Raw genomic sequence first — 18631 nt, forward strand, 5'->3', positions numbered from 1 at the left:
CTCAGAATAGTTTAATGAATTTGTTAGTTCAAGTTTCAGTGTATCGATAGATAGGATCGTAGGGGATGTATATGTAGATCATCTCTAGTGTGACGCTTTAAGCCCTTGAGCACAATGGTACGACTCAAGCACGACGGTACGACCCTTGACCACGACGATACGACCCCTAAGTACGATGGTATTACCCTTGACTACCTTCCTTAAGTATATTGGTTTTACTTTTGAGACGACCTGTGAGGTTATTGTTAAAGGCCAAACCATCATTTCCAAAGGTCGCACTGTTTTCCTTCATTCGGTAAGTCGTGCTTAAAGTTCGTACCGTCGTGCTGAACGGTCATACCGTCGTGCTGAACGGTCGTACCGTCGTGCTCAAGGGTCGTACCGTCGTGCTCAAGAGTCGTACCGTCGTGCTGAAGGGTCGTGCCTTCTTTCTCAAAGGTTCTGCTTTTGTGTTTAAGATGGAGTTTCTTTTGACCTATTCAAAAGGGACTTTTTTCTTGTGTGTACATTTTGATGCAAGTAGAAACCCGGTGTGCCAGATGTTTTAATCGAGTGAGATGTTTGGGAAGGCAAAGGATTTGCTTGCTTTTGAATGTTCACTTTTTCTCTATTGAAATTTCCTTTTAGAAACTCCCTAGACTCTTTATCCTTGTCTGTGCGCTGTGTTGTCTGTAAAGCAAGTATTTGTATATGTCTAAACTTTTATCACGTCAACATTGTCAAATGAGTATCTTCACGTATAAACATCCTGTGCGCAACATTAGTCATCCGAGCGTCACTGCATTTCTAGCTGTACTCTCTGTGCTGATGGTTATATGAATTACATGTATTACGAGTATCTGTGTATTATGTAAACATTTCTTGGGTCAGTAGTTACAAGGAACATAATTGTTCGTAGTCATACAAATGTGAAGTTGTCATACGAGTCTGTACTTTCACAGTCGGACGGGTAACTCGCTACGCTCGTATCCCAATAACGGATGGATCCGGACTCGCATGACAATATATGCCTGGGCCTCCAGAACGAACATAAATTCAGGAATATATCCTTGCGGCGACATAAACTACATATTTCCATTTCCTGTATTTCACGCTTTCGATGAATTGCGACACCATCTTGCCTCCTAAAAGTTAATGTTGTGTGTAGGAAGCGACGTGGTGTCATCGTACGTTTGGTAGCCTCGCTGGGCTTGATACGGTATCGGATTTTTTATTCGCCTTTCCCACCCCTCTAGAAAACAAGGAAGTATATGTAGTCAGCCGTTATATCATAATCTCAAAAGATTTAACAGAGTTCATGCATTAGGTGAAGTTAATGTAAGGGTAAAATCAGCGTACTTTAGAATGAAAATATAGGAGTCGTTGTACACTGTGCAAAAGTTAATGCATGAAATGGGTGAAGTATCGTTCTTCAGGGGTTTAGTTAGTGAATGTGGGGGCTAACGTATTGCACCAATGAGAGATGTTATATAGATCTATGGGATCAAGATAACGAAACAGATGGATATACATAACAATGGGCAAGGCAGACATACAATATGCCAGAGTCTTTATTCACCGTACAATATGGGTTCTCATCATTTGGAGTAAACTAATATTTGAAAGATGTAAAAGTGATTGTAGGAAAGCATTTAATAGACTCAGAATCCTGCTACTCAAAAGGTTGTGTCATCGGATAAATGAGTGAAAACCTGCATCAGAGATTCTTCACACATTAACACTTCAGGTATCGCACAAGGAAATTATCGTACATAAGACCTTAAGTTAACGTACAAGAGCGAGTATCATTCGCATTACTGCTTTTGATAAAGCATAGTTCTCTTATCTATGTCCAGTTGAAGAAATGGATGGGAGTTCGTGAAGCTCATACAGACGAGTTATGAAGTAGAAGTTGTGAGGGTATATAGTGGGTGATGTGGCGCCCCGCAGATAAAGACGTTGGTCCGAACGTTCCTTGATGGTGGAGGTGTTGGGTGAGGGGAGTAATGCAAGGTGTAACCAGATATGGAAGCTCGGAAGAAAATGATTATATTTGTACAGAGAGAGAGAGAGAGAGAGAGAGAGAGAGAGAGAGAGAGAGAGAGAGAGAGAGAGAGAGAGAGAGAGAGAGAGATTGCCACCCTACTTAAGAACTAATGAATGGTGAACATTTGAGCAGAGTTCTTAAGAGCTGCTGGTGTATTATTTATTGATGTTGGTATCACTGGCAAGTTTATTGTGCTCCCATTCTCATCCCGTGAGCGGTAGCGCAAAAGAAGGCTGTCCTACTTCTCTGGTAACTCTAGACCACCTGTAGACCACCTGTAGACCGCTTGTAGACCACCTGTAGACCGCTTGTAGACCACCAAGAAGAGAGACCTCGGTCTTGGCAGCCCGACATCATGAGCAGGCAGGGTGAGCGCCCCTCAGGCCCACGCACGCCACACCAGCTGCACGCTTGCATGGCTTCCCTCGGGTCATATGTGCGGGGTGACCCCCTCCCTCACTCTCTACATCTTTCCTTGTTTGCTTCACGTTTGACAGTCGTTACCGTAGCCTCTACCACTACCCCCCCCCCCCTCTCTACTGTGCTCCTCCGGCCGTAACCAGGCCCGGGGGCCAGTGATACACGTGGGTTACCCACTGATCACAAGCGACCCACTGAGAAGCCAGTGTTTCCCACGGAGACCTTGATATAATTTGCATACGACGCAACGTAACACAATGTAAATACATAATCTCCAAAGTTTGCGGGAGATGAATTTATCTGTGAGAAGATGTATCCTACCTCACAAGTTGAGCAGGAGTTTCTGTTGTTGTTATAGCATTATTCTTATAAAAGTCATTTTGTTACATTAGAAAACGGGTGACAGGTTTCCTCGCAACTGTTTAAATTACCATACTTCTTCCAGACGAGCTGGAGGTGATGGTTCCAGACGAAGCTATCTGTAGCTAATTACCATAAAAATTACATACATAATTACCCCACCAGCCCTACCCTAGAGAGGGGCACCATCTCCCCCCCCCCTCACCCTCAGTGTTGCCATATAAGGTTCCTGTAAATTAAGAAACTTTAGATTTTGTAGTGTAGGAAGTTAAGTGGTTTGTTAATTAGAATGGTCTATAATTACTCCATTAATTACTTATAGGAGAGCGTTTAATTGCTCTACGAAACCGTTATTTGGCTTCCTTAATTGTTTACATGTAAACAATGAGTTCGATAGGTCCCGTATGTAGTGCCAGCTGAGCGGGACGCTACGCATGCGTACAACGACAAGTTACGTAACAACACGACCTGACCTGATGAAGTCGGGGTGGGGGGGGGGGGGGTTCCCAGGTAATAGTAGTTGTAAGTCCTGACTGGCCATGACTACGTTCATAGTACATTACATTATAACCTTCATACATCTTGTGACGTAGTACAGACAAACAGGTCAGAATGTTTACAAGAAACATCTTGAAATTGTCTTCCTGGTTGACTGCTTTCATGTGATGACGTCATTACAAGGAGGAGGTTAACCCAGTAACAAGTATGACCAGTTTGATGATGACGCCTCCTGTGTAGCTGTGTACATCCTTCACAGGTTGACGCTCCGACCTACACCAGACTATGTGGTAATGATTCATTAAGGAAATGGTTAAGTTACTTCACGAGAAACATGAGAAAATGATATGCTCACAATGTTAGCTAAATATACAGTTATTCTGCTTACGTTCATATAACTTTGTCCATCTAAAGAATATCAACCTTTTTCATTCTTTTTTGTTGATATGAAGGTCTGCAAGAACTGTGTAAAAATGTTTTTAATAGGAATATATATATATATATATATATATATATATATATATATATATATATATATATATATATATATATATATATATATATATATATATATATGTTCATTGCTTAGAAAAACACTATCGTTGTTCTTACGTCAATGTATTTTTCTTTGTTTAAACTACGGTTTATATTCATGAAGTGATGATAAGGTTAATAAAGATCAAAGGAGGAAGAAATCTTCAGGTAACAATGAATGCAAAAATATTCCCGGAATATTGAATACATTAAACATTTGTCTGTTGGCTTTCCACTGCTTTAATACATTCAGATCTTTTTATTTCATTTCAGAATGTGTTTTTCAAACTAAGAGAATGAATATGAAGCTTGCAACACTCTGCAAAATAGAAAATGAATAATGAGGTCAGAGAGAACATGACGGCGTGTGCGTGACTTATCTGCCAGACTGGAGGCGGAACTATCCCAGGCAAATTATATTTTGCAACCTTTGTTCTCGCCAATATTTTTTTTACGTTTCACGTCTGAGTTTAGTAGATGATAGAATTACAGTGTACTGGAAACAAGGGGGAAGAAAAGTGAAAAATTTTTTTCTTCCGTCGGTGTAAGGTTGTGGTCATAACCCGTGACTTATCTTCCTAGATCTTCCCGCCAAATTGTCCCGCAGTACGACGCGCCAGGGAGCCAGCCGTCAAGGGCTTAACTTTTAATATATTCCCAAGATTGTACATTTGGGGTTTATGCTGGGATTATATATCAAAGGAAAGTACCGTTGAGCCCTGAAGTTTATTTGCGTTTGATATAAACATAGATGAAATGAAACCACGGAAGTGTACGTAGCCAGAGTTGAGATAATTACACTGTGGAGCTGTAAGGACGGTGATACATAAGCTTGGCAACCATGACTCCGCCCTTACTGCACTCTCGCCGCCAGCAAACCTTGGCTTCCTCCGCCCGACGCATCTACTCTGCCCTGGTCAGAACGCGACCTTTCTCACCTCAGAACCGTCGCACCACTGCCCCGCCCACGCCCACGCCTGGTATATGGGGCGACTGTGGGCGTGGCCTCGGGGTGCTCGTGTATCGAAGTGTGGGGCTGTGGGCGGTTCTGGGCGTGGCCTACGTGGTGGGCATCGTAGCTGGACCAATAGCAGGCCCCGCTGTGTCCTCTTCCCTGCTGGTAGCTGCCGTGACGTCACTACTAACAGGTTAGTTCTTACTTCTGATTGGTTAGCTCTTATAAGGTCGCTAATTTATACAGTTTTGATTTGTGGAGAATCTCTGATGTCATATAGCTGTCATCTATGGCATTACGCTTTTATCATGAGTGAATTATGAGAGTAACCTGTCTGAGATTTGTACTAAAACACTGGTTTCCCTTACATACAAGCAGTTATCGACCTATAGTGACAGTTTCATGTAGAGAACGACCTAATGGCCTCGTTTTGCGGGGGTCACGTACAGCTGACACATTCAGATTGACCACTGTGGCTCTGAGGATGACACGCCCAGTCACCACAGTCCAGCCACACGTGGTCAACATGACCAGGTGTGGTGGCAAGAGCAGCACACGAGGTCAACAGCCCTTGTCAGCTTGTACCAATTCTGGCAACTTTTAAGGAGGAAAACCTTTTTCCTACATCACTACAGTACTGTATAATCATCACCACAGTATTGTATCATTACTACAATACTATATTATAACCACCACAGTATTATATCATCACTACAATACTGTATAATCATCACCACAGTATTGTATCATTACTACAATACTATATTATAACCACCACAGTATTATATCATCACTACAATACTGTATAATCATCACCACAGTATTGTATCATCATTACAATACTGTATAATCATCACAGTATTGTATCATCACTACAGTACTGTATTTTGACGAACACAGTATTGTATCATCACTACAATACTGTATTATCACCACAACTTTCTATGACGTCATCATACATTAGCCACCTTGAGTGTAGTGTTGTTGGCCCACCAATACTGGGGCAGAGAGCGTGATGATCGGCTAGGGCCGCCCACAGGCATATAAATGCCCGTATTAGGATTTAAATCACTGAACGCTTGTTGGCAACACCTCCTCATTTGCATACAAGAGGTGTTATAAAGATAACGGATCTGCTTAATATACGGTTGATGCTTTATATATTGTCCAAGCTTAGTTTATATACAACAGATGACCTGAAGTAGGGTGGTGGTGGGTCTTGTGTCAGGTCACACTCCACGTGACCTGTAGTCCGGTGGTGGTGGGTCTTGTGTCAGGTCACACTCCACGTGACCTGTACTAGGGTGGTGGTGGGTCTTGTGTCAGGTCACACTCCACGTGACCTGTCTTGCTCGCAGGTCAGTAGGATCTTGCCCTGGACCCTTAACGTTATAGCTGGACCCTTATGGTCGTAAACTCATATATTATATGCCCAACACCTTATATATTATAACATATACCTTAGCTCTGATATAGCAGCACTTAACGCCCTCCAGCCAGTGTGCCAGCGTCAGGTGACGCAGCCAGTGTGCCAGCGTCAGGTGACGCAGCCAGTGTGCCAGCGTCAGGTGACGCAGCCAGTGTGCCAGCGTCAGGTGACGCAGCCAGTGTGCCAGCGTCAGGTGACGCAGCCAGTGTGCCAGCGTCAGGTGACGCAGGCAGTGTGCCAACGTCAGGTGACGCACCCAGTGTGCCAGCGTCAGGTGACGCAGCCAGTGTGCCAACGTCAGGTGACGCAGCCAGTGTGCCAGCGTCAGGTGACGCAGCCACGGGCCTGAAGCCATCAAGGGAAGCCCTACACCTGTGACTACAGCTGGCGATCAGGGTCAACCAGCCAGCTGGTGCGGATACAGAGACCAAGGAACCACCTGGGGCACTGGTGTAGTGGGTGGACCAGCTGGTGGAGTTAGAGGACCACCTGGGGCACTGGTGTAGTGGTTGGACCAGCTGATGGAGTTAGAGGACCACCTGGGGCACTGGTGTAGTGGGTGAGCCAGCTGGGCGAGACAGAGGACCACCTGGAGCACTAGTGTAGAGGGTGGACCAGCTGAGGACATCAGTACATTGTCCCGCCCGTCCGGATACCTCTGGTCATGAGGTGGTCTGTGGTGATGAAGGTCAGGTCTCTGGTGTGGTCTGTGGTGATGAAGGTCAGGTCTCTGGTGTGGTCTGTGGTGATGAAGGTCAGGTCTCTGGTGTGGTCTGTGGTGATGAAGGTCAGGTCTTTGGTGTGGTCTGTGGGGATGAAGGCCAGGTCTCTGGTGTGGTCTGTGGTGATGAAGGTCAGGTCTTTGGTGTGGTCTGTGGTGATGAAGGCCAGGTCTCTGGTCGTGGCTGTGCTGTACAAGGTCACATATTGATGTGTAAGGCCATCTCGCGAGGCCAGAGTCCTCGTTCTCTTGTCTCAAGTAGTTAAGTACACTTATGTAAGAATATCTCATTCACAGCAGGAGGCGCGTCGCCCTTCCTCACACACACATCATTGTCTTCCTTCAGCAGGAACCATCGAAGGATCGACCCAGGCCAGTATCCTCCTGCCTCCTGTAGCATTACATCCTTTGCCATGTTGACCTGAGCTGACCTGGTCGTGCACTGGAGGACGTGACTACGTTTTCCAAGTGTTTATTTTGTAATATTCCATGTTTACCTGTGAGTGTGTTGTGAAGTGGATGATCCAGAGCTCTGGAGAGATTCCAGGATTCCAGGTTCCAGCTGGGCTCATGACTCGTAGGATGTGAGGACAATTTTGTGTCTTCCTTCTTCCTGTGTGGCAGGAGCACGGATCTACCACCTCCTCAGGTGTGTGTACACCTGACGCCTCAAGGAACCAGGCTTATACGAACACGTTTATATATATATATATATATATATATATATATATATATATATATATATATATATATATATATATATATATTAGCGCGTGTCCCTACCTTCTGGCATGCATGCACATGCACATTCGAACTCCGTAATTTGGTCGCTCTACGACCCATTTTCTTGCCTATTCCGGTGCCAATTTGACCAGGAACCTTCCCAATTAAAAGATAATTGGGATATGATTGTTGAAAGATCAGGTGGGGGTTGTGGTGGCTAGAGGGAAGATTTTGTTAATAGTAATGGTGTTGTCAGACCACACTGGTGTCAGGGTTGTAGATACAGTGTTGGCAGAAGCGATGCTGGAGGGAAGGTTGTGTACCAGGTGTTCTAGTCATGGGTCGTCCACCTCTATGTGATGTGGGAAGACATTCGTGAACAACACAACACAACACACGACTTGAAGGCAACACTCTTTTGTGAGATCAATATTAGTTTTCCTGGTGTGTTGATTGACACAAAAGCTAATTAGTATCATTGGTTTACCAAGAACTGATATTCGTTATAATTATTCATGATAATGCTTTAATTACCTTAAACTACCTTTGTTCGTTAACATCAACTTTTAAGTCTTAATAACAGATTTTGTAAAGTTGTGACCATATTATCAAAACTATTAAAAGTTTTTAAAATAAAAGCTTTTTGAACCAGAAAATCATTAATGGAATTCTATCATATTTATTTGTTGTAATTTGCTTTTTGTTGTTGCCATATCTGTCATTATATCTGATGACGACACTAATTATGTGGGTCATTACTGGTGGGTCTCGTGTTAATCATAGTTTTGTTACTTTGTGACGTCAGTCAGTTTGGTCATGAGATGCCTTAAGTCCCGTAGGGAAAGTATTGACCTCGCCATGATGTCTTGACGTCCTGGCCTGGTGACCATCAGGGAGAGAGAGAGAGAGAGACGGGGAGGGGGGGGGGGGGGGCAAAAATGAGAGCTTTCGGCCAGTTCGTGTTTTTGGCCGAGCAGGAGGAGGAAGGGAGAGTGGTGGTAGGGTTTGGTGGGTGGTGGGGCCTGGGAGAGTGATGAGGCTGGGAGAGTGGTGGGGTTGGGAGAGGTCGTGTTGATGAGAGTGCTGGCCTTGGACCCTGGCTAGATAATGACGTGGACGGAATTTGTTGCTTGTTGGATATTTGGAACTGTGGCGCATGTTGACAGTTGACGACATGTTCGACTGTTTCGTCAGCAGGGTTTCGACGCCGCTTTGATGGGGGTTCAATACAGTGTCGTCAGGGTGTTTGATGCAGTTTCATCAGGGGCTCGATTCAGCTTCGTTAGGAGGTTTGACACTGCTCTATCAAGGAATTCGACTGATTTATCCGTGAGTTCGTTACAGCTTCGTCAGGGGCTCGATTCAGCATTGTCAGGACATTCGAGACTGCTTCTTAAGAGGCTTTGAAGCACTTGTGTTAAGGAATTGACTGCTTTATCAAAGAATTCGATACAGTCTTGTCAAGAGGTTCGATACAGCTTCGTCAGGGTGTTCAACATGGCTTCGTCAGGTTGTTTGACACCACACTGTCAGTGTCTCTGATTCCGTTTGCCGAGTGGTTCGACGCAGCTTCCTTGGGGGATCGACACAGCTGCTTCAAAGTGTTCGACACATCGTCGTCGGGTATCCGACAGAGATTCTTCAAAGGGTTGGAAGCAGCTTCGTCAGTTGGTTCGAATTACCTTAGCTAAAGGGCTCGAAATACTTAGTCAGAGGAGTCGAAACAACTGCTTCAACGGGGGTTAGAGATTTCCAGCGTCGAGGTGACTATCGTAGTTGGTGTGGAGGATATTCAGGTCGCGTCGAATGCTTGACTTTGATTAAGATTTTGTTTGTGGTAGGTATTCTGATTGTGGCGAATATTTGGATTGGCTGGGGTGAATATTTGGGTGGCCTCCTGTGGGTCGATGGCTGGGAGTGGCTGGAAGATATTCTGCTTAGGTCCAATGCTGGGGATCAAGATCTTAGGTTCGATCCTGAAGCCAATATTCTGATTCGGTTGTGTTGAATACTAAGGTGAGGCTTCTGTTGTTTCCCTCAGGCCATGTCCACCTCCACACATACTAGAGCCCATATCCACCCTCTCCAGTACTAGGGCCCATGTCCACCCCTTTCCCATAATGGGGCCCATGTCCACCCCTCTCTCATAATGGGGCCTGTATCCACTCCCCTCCCTTGCTGGAGTTATGCGCGCTGGAAAATGTCACTGTTATTACAAAGATGGTGATGACGATACGAGAAAAACAGGAGAGAAACGTTGTACCCAAATAAAGTAATTGAGGAAGATGCCAAACTGTATACATGAGAGAGGGTTGGAAAAATAAGGACCGTTTTAGTTAGAATAATGGTAAGGTGGGAAGTGGGGTTCATGACCTCCCGCTGACCCGAGACTTAGCCAGGTTGGGAGGGGATTGGGGGGATCGACCAAGAAAGAAGGGGTATATATTATGTGGGGTGTTCAGAACCACTTTTTCTTTCATTAGTGTCTACATCTATCCATTTATTCATATATCTATACAACCATATATTTGTTTCTCCCGCAACCTTTCAAACAGATTAGTGTTACCTAATACTTGTCCAGCTCTGTTTAACTACGAATTAGTTATTCTCTCTCAACACCGCAGTATGTTCCAGTCTGTCTGTTTGTGTGTATGTGGCACTGTGGTGCTGCTGTTCTGGCCCTTACGACACAGACGGGGTCAGGCCCTGCGGTATGTTCCACAGACGTGACACAGACACCAGCAAGAAGACCTACAATTCCATCCACACATTTCAAGCCATATTTGTTTTCATAACTATTTTCCATAGTGGGCTGGACGGAACAAGACATTCCCCGTTGATACTCGCTAATGAACTTATCATCACAGAATGTATTGGTCACGACCTAGAATGTACTTGTCTTTAGTTGAACTGTATTATAAGATAAAGTGGTCGATAATCTTAAATAGTATAAAGAGATAGAGTCACAGGGTAGTACTTTTTTATGCTGAAGGTTCAAGTTCACATCAAGGCTGGGCCGTAATTGAAATATAGAAAGAATTATGAAGAGGAAAAAGAAAAGACAAAGGGAAAGTATTTACGAATTTTGAAGAAGTGAAAAACCTATCTTCTGATATTTACCAGGTCATAGCTATTGTGAAGGACATGAGAAGGTAGAGTGTTCCAAAGTTTTGACATGTAGGGGAAGAAGCAGGTTTCAAAACGACCCATCTTTGAGTTGCCGATGGCCACACAGTAATCATGTGACGCAGCAGCTTGCCGAGTATTGCGTGTTCTAGCTAGTGATGTGGGCACACGTCAAACAGTAGTGTACATGGGTACATAGGAAGAAATTATATTTTCTAAGGCTTATCCCTAGATGTGGTGGACATGTCACGCTTATGAATTGCAGGGGTTTCGAACCCTGCTATCGAGAATTTCCATGCGGAAATACAGCCAATCACGGACTCTTCAGACGTCTTATTCGATGATTGAATCAGGGGACCAGGGTTCGAAGGTATGGTAACACGTGACGGTTGGTTTCAGTCAACAGATCTCTTCCCATATTTTGTCTCAGAAAACGGGGGTGATTAGATGAGAGGGGCGGAGACTTATCTCAGATCTCTAACTTTCTGGAACTTGTCAGGAACTTGTGGCAGGCGTTGACAGCGGGAGGCATCAACCACAGGTTCACCCTAATGGGATTCGACTCTGGAGCTGATTATGCTAAAGACTCAGGCGGCCAGTCAGCCAGATAGGGAGGCCCCCCTCCCACTCTAGACCCCTCATCCCCAGCCAGTCAGAGGCGAGGCGCCCCAGGTGGATCCTGACGGAGTCGTCGGCAATGTTCGCACTTGAGGGAGGGAGGAGCGCGTGACCTCTCCTGGAAGCCCCACCACCGTCCGTCTGGCCTCTCCTTCAGGCAATCCAGATCACTTACTGGAACACTGAAGGATGATCACAAACCCTGGCAACCTTAACTCCTCTTTTATGGATATATATATATATATATATATATATATATATATATATATATATATATATATATATATATATATATATATATATATATACACACACACACGGTGAAATCGTACCTCAGTAGGAGTTCGTACAATTCTATTTAACATGTAATTTTTCTGTACGTGGCACGACATGTTTCGTGGAGACAATCCACCTCATCATCAGGTGCCAGCACTAAACAAAGTTATTGAAATCCCAACATCACACTTGGCTCCTGCCGTCCAACACCAATCTTTCTAGGCCAAGCCCTGTCTGCCTTGCCTGGTCGTAACCACACATCCTGGTGGTACCACAGATTACCAGTATCAGGTCAGGTTTGTGTCTCTCACAAAAGGTTTGCAAAATCGATAACGGAATGTTTTCTCATAAAAGTTGGACTGCCTTCAATATTTTGTACACCTGATTGTGAGACACACTCAGAATACATTTTGTTACGAAGTTTTATTTGGCCAGTATTTTATGTTGTATATAACTCTATTGATTATAGAATACTGAACAACAGGAGAATAATACAGTGCTTGTGAAGTTAGACGATAAGATGGAGCTGTGAGGCTTTCGGTCACTGAGATATCTGAAGTTATCTATCGTGGGGTTAACATCTCCCAGGGAGACCATATCTATCTCCCTCTCCTAGGGAGACCTTATCTATCTCCCTCTCCTAGGGAGACCTTATCTATCTCCCTCTCCTAGGGAGATCTTATCTATCTCTCCGAGGGAGACCTTATCTATCTCCCTCTCCTAGGGAGACCTTATCTATCTCCCTCTCCTAGGGAGACCTTATCTATCTCCCTCTCCTAGGGAGACCTTATCTATCTCCCTCTCCTAGGGAGACCTTATCTATCTCCCTCTCCTAGGGAGACCTTATCTATCTCCCTCTCCTAGGGAGACCTTATCTATCTCCCTCTCCTAGGGAGACCTTATCTATCTCCCTCTCCCAGGGAGATCTTATCTATCTCCCTCTCCCAGGGAGATCTTATCTATCTCTCCGAGGGAGACCTTATCTATCTCCCTCTCCGAGGGAGACCTTATCTATCTCCCTCTCCCAGGGAGACCTTATCTATCTCCCTCTCCCAGGGAGACCTTATCTATCTCCCTCTCCCAGGGAGACCTTATCTATCTCCCTCTCCTAGGGAGACCTTATCTATCTCCCTCTCCTAGGGAGACCTTATCTATCTCCCTCTCCTAGGGAGACCTTATCTATCTCCCTCTCCTAGGGAGACCTTATCTATCTCCCTCTCCCAGGGAGATCTTATCTATCTCCCTCTCCCAGGGAGATCTTATCTATCTCTCCGAGGGAGACCTTATCTATCTCCCTCTCCCAGGGAGACCTTATCTATCTCCCTCTCCTAGGGAGACCTTATCTATCTCCCTCTCCCAGGGAGATCTTATCTATCTCCCTCTCCCAGGGAGATCTTATCTATCTCTCCGAGGGAGACCTTATCTATCTCCCTCTCCTAGGGAGACCTTATCTATCTCCCTCTCCCAGGGAGACCTTATCTATCTCCCTCTCCCAGGGAGACCTTATCTATCTCCCTCTCCTAGGGAGACCTTATCTATCTCCCTCTCCTAGGGAGACCTTATCTATCTCCCTCTCCCAGGGAGATCTTATCTATCTCCCTCTCCCAGAGAGATCTTATCTATCTCTCCGAGGGAGACCTTATCTATCTCCCTCTCCCAGGGAGACCTTATCTATCTCCCTCTCCCAGGGAGACCTTATCTATCTCCCTCTCCCAGGGAGACCTTATCTATCTCCCTCTCCCAGGGAGACCTTATCTATCTCCCTCTCCCAGGGAGACCTTATCTATCTCCCTCTCCTAGGGAGACCTTATCTATCTCCCTCTCCCAGGGAGACCTTATCTATCTCTCTCTCCCAGGGAGATCTTATCTATCTCCCTCTCCCAGGGAGATCTTATCTATCTCCCTCTCCCAGGGAGATCTTATCTATCTCCCTCTCCGAGGGAGACCTTATCTATCTTCCCTCTCCTAGGGAGACCTTATCTATCTCTCTCCCAGGGAGACCTTTCTATCTCCCTCTCCCAGGAGATCTTATCTATCTCTCGAGGGAGACCTTATCTATTCTCCCTCTCCCAGGGAGACCATATCTATCTCCTCTCTAGGGAGACCTTATCTATCTCCCTCTCCCAGGGAGACTTATCTATCTCCTCTCCCAGGGAGACCTTTCTATCTCCCTCTCCCAGGGAGACCATATCTATCTCCCTCTCCAGGGAGACCTTATCTAATCTCCCTCTCCTAGGGAGACCTTATTCTATCTCCCTCTCCTAGGGAGACTTATCTATCTCCTCTCTAGGGAGACCTTATTCTATCTCCCTCTCCTAGGGAAGACCTTATCTATCTCCTCTCTAGGGAGACCTTATCTAATCTCCCTCTCCTAGGGAGTCCTTATCTATCTCCCTCTCCTAGGGAGGACCTTATCTATCTCCCTCTCCAGGGAGATCTTATTATCTCCCTCTCCCAGGGAGGACCTTATCTATCTCCCTCTCCTGGGGAGGGGGGGGGGGGGGGGGGGGGGGGGGGGGGGGGGGGGGGGGGGGGGGGGGGGGGGGGGGGGGGGGGGGGGGGGGGGGGGGGGGGGGGGGGGGGGGGGGGGGGGGGGGGGGGGGGGGGGGGGGGGGGGGGGGGGGGGGGGGGGGGGGGGGGGGGGGGGGGGGGGGGGGGGGGGGGGGGGGGGGGGGGGGGGGGGGGGGGGGGGGGGGGGGGGGGGGGGGGGGGGGGGGGGGGGGGGGGGGGGGGGGGGGGGGGGGGGGGGGGGGGGGGGGGGGGGGGGGGGGGGGGGGGGGGGGGGGGGGGGGGGGGGGGGGGGGGGGGGGGGGGGGGGGGGGGGGGGGGGGGGGGGGGGGGGGGGGGGGGGGTTAGTGAAATATACATGATTAATTGGCCCTCTGATCACTGTAGGGTTATGATCTCGAGATACCAAAGGGAGAAGGGTCGACTGTTGTGGAGAATCAGGCGTTGTAGGAGTTCTTAGCTGGGGAGAAGGTCTGGGGTTGTGATCTGGGGAGGAGAGGGTCTGGGGTTGTAATCTGGGGAGGATATGGTGTCGGGTTGTAAGCTGGGGGAGAAGCCTTGGGGAGGAAGTAGCTTGAGGATTGGTTCATATTAGGATTAAGCTCCCTTTGTATACACCCGAGCCACCCTCCCTCCCCAAGCACTTCACAACCCTAGCCCACACCGCCACAACCTCCCACCCCGCCCACTAACCCCACCCTAACACAACATTAATCAGGCTTCCCAACACTGAGGGTTTCGCTGGGACCCCGACTCCCGCCCTGGGACGTCCGTTCCTTCTCTGGGACCTCACTCCCTCCCGGGTCTCCCCCGCTCGCTCCCTGGCACCCCAGCAGGCGCTGTGCCAGGTCTTAGTGTCACCTTGGCCGTCCCTCAGATGACCACACTCCTGGAAACCTCTCATGGAAACCCTTCCTGATGACCCTTTCTGGAAACACATCCCGGAAACGTCTTTAGAAAACCCCTTTTGGGAAATCTTCTGTGGAAAACCCTTCTTAAAAATTCTGGAAATCTTTTTGGAAACCTTGAAACCTCTTCTGGATGCTCCTCTTGGAAACCTCCATTTGGAGACGTTTCCAGGAAATCTTTACCTTCATAACTGGAACTTCTCCAGGTGAAGTCTCAAATTTTCTTTACCCAACATTTTGGAGTTGTTATTCGTAAAGGTCTTTCTTCTCGTGTCTCAAGGTCTCCCGTACCGTAGTCTGAAGACGGTAGGTCGAGGGAGGAGAGAGGTACACGGTACACCGCTGTGAGAGGAGAGAGGTACACGGTACACGGCTGTAGGAGGAGAGAGGTACATGGTACACGGCTGTGGGAGGAGAGAGGTACACGGTACACGGCTGTGGGAGGAGAGAGGTACACGGTACACTGCTGTGGGAGGAGAGAGGTACACGGTACACCGCTGTGAGAGGAGAGAGGTACACGGTACACTGCTGTGGGAGGAGAGAGGTACACGGTACACTGCTGTGAGAGGAGAGAGGTACACGGTACACGGCTGTGGGAGGAGAGAGGTACACGGTACACTGCTGTGAGAGGAGAGAGGTACACGGTACACGGCTGTCAGATGACCTGGAAATTAAAATGGCAGACAGGAAATTGAGCTGGAACATCCGGAAAAGACATGAATAGATTAAAAAGAAAATTAATGATTATTTTCCTTTAGATTGCCGTAAATGAACAGATAATGCTGCCTTGGTTGAGGTAATTTAGCGAACTACCACATCTAACTACAGCAATACATGGACACGGTATCTTTGATTACAGCTTGTGTGTGTGTGTGTCTGTGTGTGTGTGTGTGTGTGTTGTGTGTGTGTGTGTGTGTGTGTGTGTGTGTGTGTGTAACAAGTAGACCAGTTGATTAATTTGATCGAACACTTGCCTTGATCATTGTGTTAATATTGTAAGCACATCGCCTCTGCCTTCCTTTGTGATCACGGTTACAGAATCATGAATGCTCCCTAGGTGAGTACAGAGGCGATGTACCACAGGTGAGTTGCTCTTGTTGGTTCAGGATTATGTGAGGAGAAAAGGTGCGGTGTGGTGAGGTTGGCGGGGGTTCCCGTGAAACAAGCGTTCCTTGGGAGAGTTGCGTTGACACCGGATCTCGTGGAGCTTCTATAGAAGTGAGGTGTTGCCGGGGTCCTGGATTAGTTGACGGTTGCCGTAAGAGCTTTGTGCTGATAGAGCTATCAATTGAGGGACAGACGAAATGTTTGTAGGTGGTTTTTGGAGGGACTGTTATGATTTTAGAGAGAATTATGTGGTTGTTGAAGGGACTCGTGTGGTTTATGGCTTCAGACGTCTTTATGGGATAAGTAACTTACGACATTATCTCAGATAAGACACTTGGGGCAGAAGATAATTGTTGAAGTAAACTGTAATGATTGAGAGCCATCTGAGCGACCTGAACTCTGAATGGTCTCTTGGTATAGTGTTGTTTGAATGGCTGAATAGCCTATCTCTGATTGGTGGCTTGATTTAGAGGTCATCTAAGTGCATGCACGCACACACACACACACACACACACACACACACACACACACACACACACACACACACACACACACACACACACACCTGTCATTCAACATTTTCCGTGACATTTAGTGAACCTTGGTTGCACACTTCTCTCTCACTCTCCCACAGTAACTCTCTCACACTCTCTCCCTCTCACTTGCTACCACCACCTGTGGGCATGCCAGCTGACACCAGCTGTGTGGTCACAGGAACACCAGCAGTGACAGGTGGTGTCTTCTCTCTCCTAATTCATTCACCATACACTGAATGGATGTGAATAACTTGACCAGGCGCTCATTAAGCATTGAATAACTTTATCATTTATATTCAGAAAGACACACTCTGCGTTGTGGATGGTTGTATAACTTCACTGTGTACTGAGGTACATTCACTCTTAACTGAGGAGAAATGAATGGCTTCACTATACACTCAGCTCCATTGACTCAGTCCAGCAAGAAGTGCACTAGTGAGGTTGTCATGTGTCTGCAGTGCATGATGGACATTCCCTCCCAGACGCACTCAAAACATGCCTTCAAACTAAGCAAACAGACGGAGGGCCTCGTCTGAGGGCCTCGTTTGAGGGCCTCGTCTTAATCAAACAAGTGCGTTCAAAGGCAACTCCGTTGAGATTGTGGTCACAAGACCTGGTCAAGTCAGGTCATAGCAGACCTGAGCATCGGTCATAAGACCTGGTCAGGTCAGAGCAGCACGGAGCCTCCTGGATGCACTCGACACACACACTTTCATGATCATATCCTCTTTAGTTATGACTCCTGGGTATAGCCTAGCTGTATAGTGAGACCGATACCAGCACCAGGCGTCTGGTGAGAGAGAGAGAGAGAGAGAGAGAGAGAGAGAGAGAGAGAGAGAGAGAGAGAGAGAGAGAGAGAGAGAGAGAGAGAGATGGATAAATAACGGATTACATGAGTTAGGGAGAAATAGAAATCCGCACTGTCGGACCCCTGTCCCGTGCCGGCCATATACCAACCAACCCTGACCTATAAATCGTCGTAAGCGCTCACATAACGTCATGCGGAAAGACGTACTATCATGCAAGTGACGTAAGGAACGTCGTACAATGGTACGTTAAGTGAAGAGAGGAACGCCTGTCCTCGGGGAGTGATAAGTCTGTAACGGTGTTCAAATATGTCTTAAGTTCTGTTGTGATAGTGAGGACAGACAGAAGGGCACAGGAACACGAGGAACACCAGAATGCTTTATTGGGTAAGTACAAAGGTGAAGACCTGGTCCAGGGTAAGGTAGGAAGGTGAGATGGTGCAGCGGGGATGACAGAGGTCCCTTGGCGCTGGTACTGGAGAAAGTGTGGAAGGAACCCTGTAGCAGACGTGCGTCTTATTTGGGTCTCATGGTGCACATACAGGAGAGGTGGCATGCCTGGGTCCAAAGGTTGTGGTGCAGAAGGGAAGAGGAGTTATCGAGGGAATTCCCATACGTCTGCTGTTGGTGCGGCAGATGGGAGGCGATTGAGGTGCCGTAGTTTGGAAAACATGCTGTTATTGCTTGATTTATACTGCAGGAGGGACGTATCCATGATCCAGTAGGAACTGCTATAGTAGAGGGTGTTATTGATGTCTCACTGGGTGTTGGTCTGCAGGGGAAGGCGTCAGTATCACCTGAGGCTGGTACTGATGATGGAAATGCCTAAGTGGCTTCGTATGGGGAAAGATGAAACTTGACTTACAAGAGGTAGTTGTGCTGACTTGACCTGACTGGCGCAGAGGGCCAACATAGGGGCACTCAGCGGTTAATTCTGCAGTTTTTGATAAAGGAGCAAAAGCAGTTCTGGTAAATAACGATATCCCGAAGTGAATAACAGTAGTGGGATGATTTGTGGTGGTGCTCATGCGGCAAACCTCATGTAACGAAGGTCAAAACTGCCTGCCTACGTGGGTGCCT

The 18631-nt window shown here is 47.1% G+C and overlaps 1 protein-coding gene across 2 annotated transcripts in view; it reads left to right on the plus strand.

Moving 5' to 3' along the window:
• The window catches only part of LOC139753150 (uncharacterized), a 73335-nt gene that overhangs the window by 6865 nt on the left and 47839 nt on the right, over window positions 1–18631 (plus strand). Inside the window, exon 2 of one of the 2 annotated variants that reach the window (XM_071669321.1) lies at window positions 4112–4986. The exons of the other annotated variant lie outside the window; for it this stretch is intronic. Within the exon in view, the coding sequence (XP_071525422.1) occupies window positions 4680–4986 (307 nt within the window). The 5' untranslated portion in view covers window positions 4112–4679. The remainder of the gene's footprint in view (window positions 1–4111; window positions 4987–18631) is intronic. 2 annotated transcript variants of the gene reach the window in all.

The sequence above is a fragment of the Panulirus ornatus genome, chromosome 14 (genome assembly GCF_036320965.1).
Source record: "Panulirus ornatus isolate Po-2019 chromosome 14, ASM3632096v1, whole genome shotgun sequence".
NCBI classification, from domain to species: Eukaryota; Metazoa; Arthropoda; class Malacostraca; order Decapoda; family Palinuridae; genus Panulirus; species Panulirus ornatus.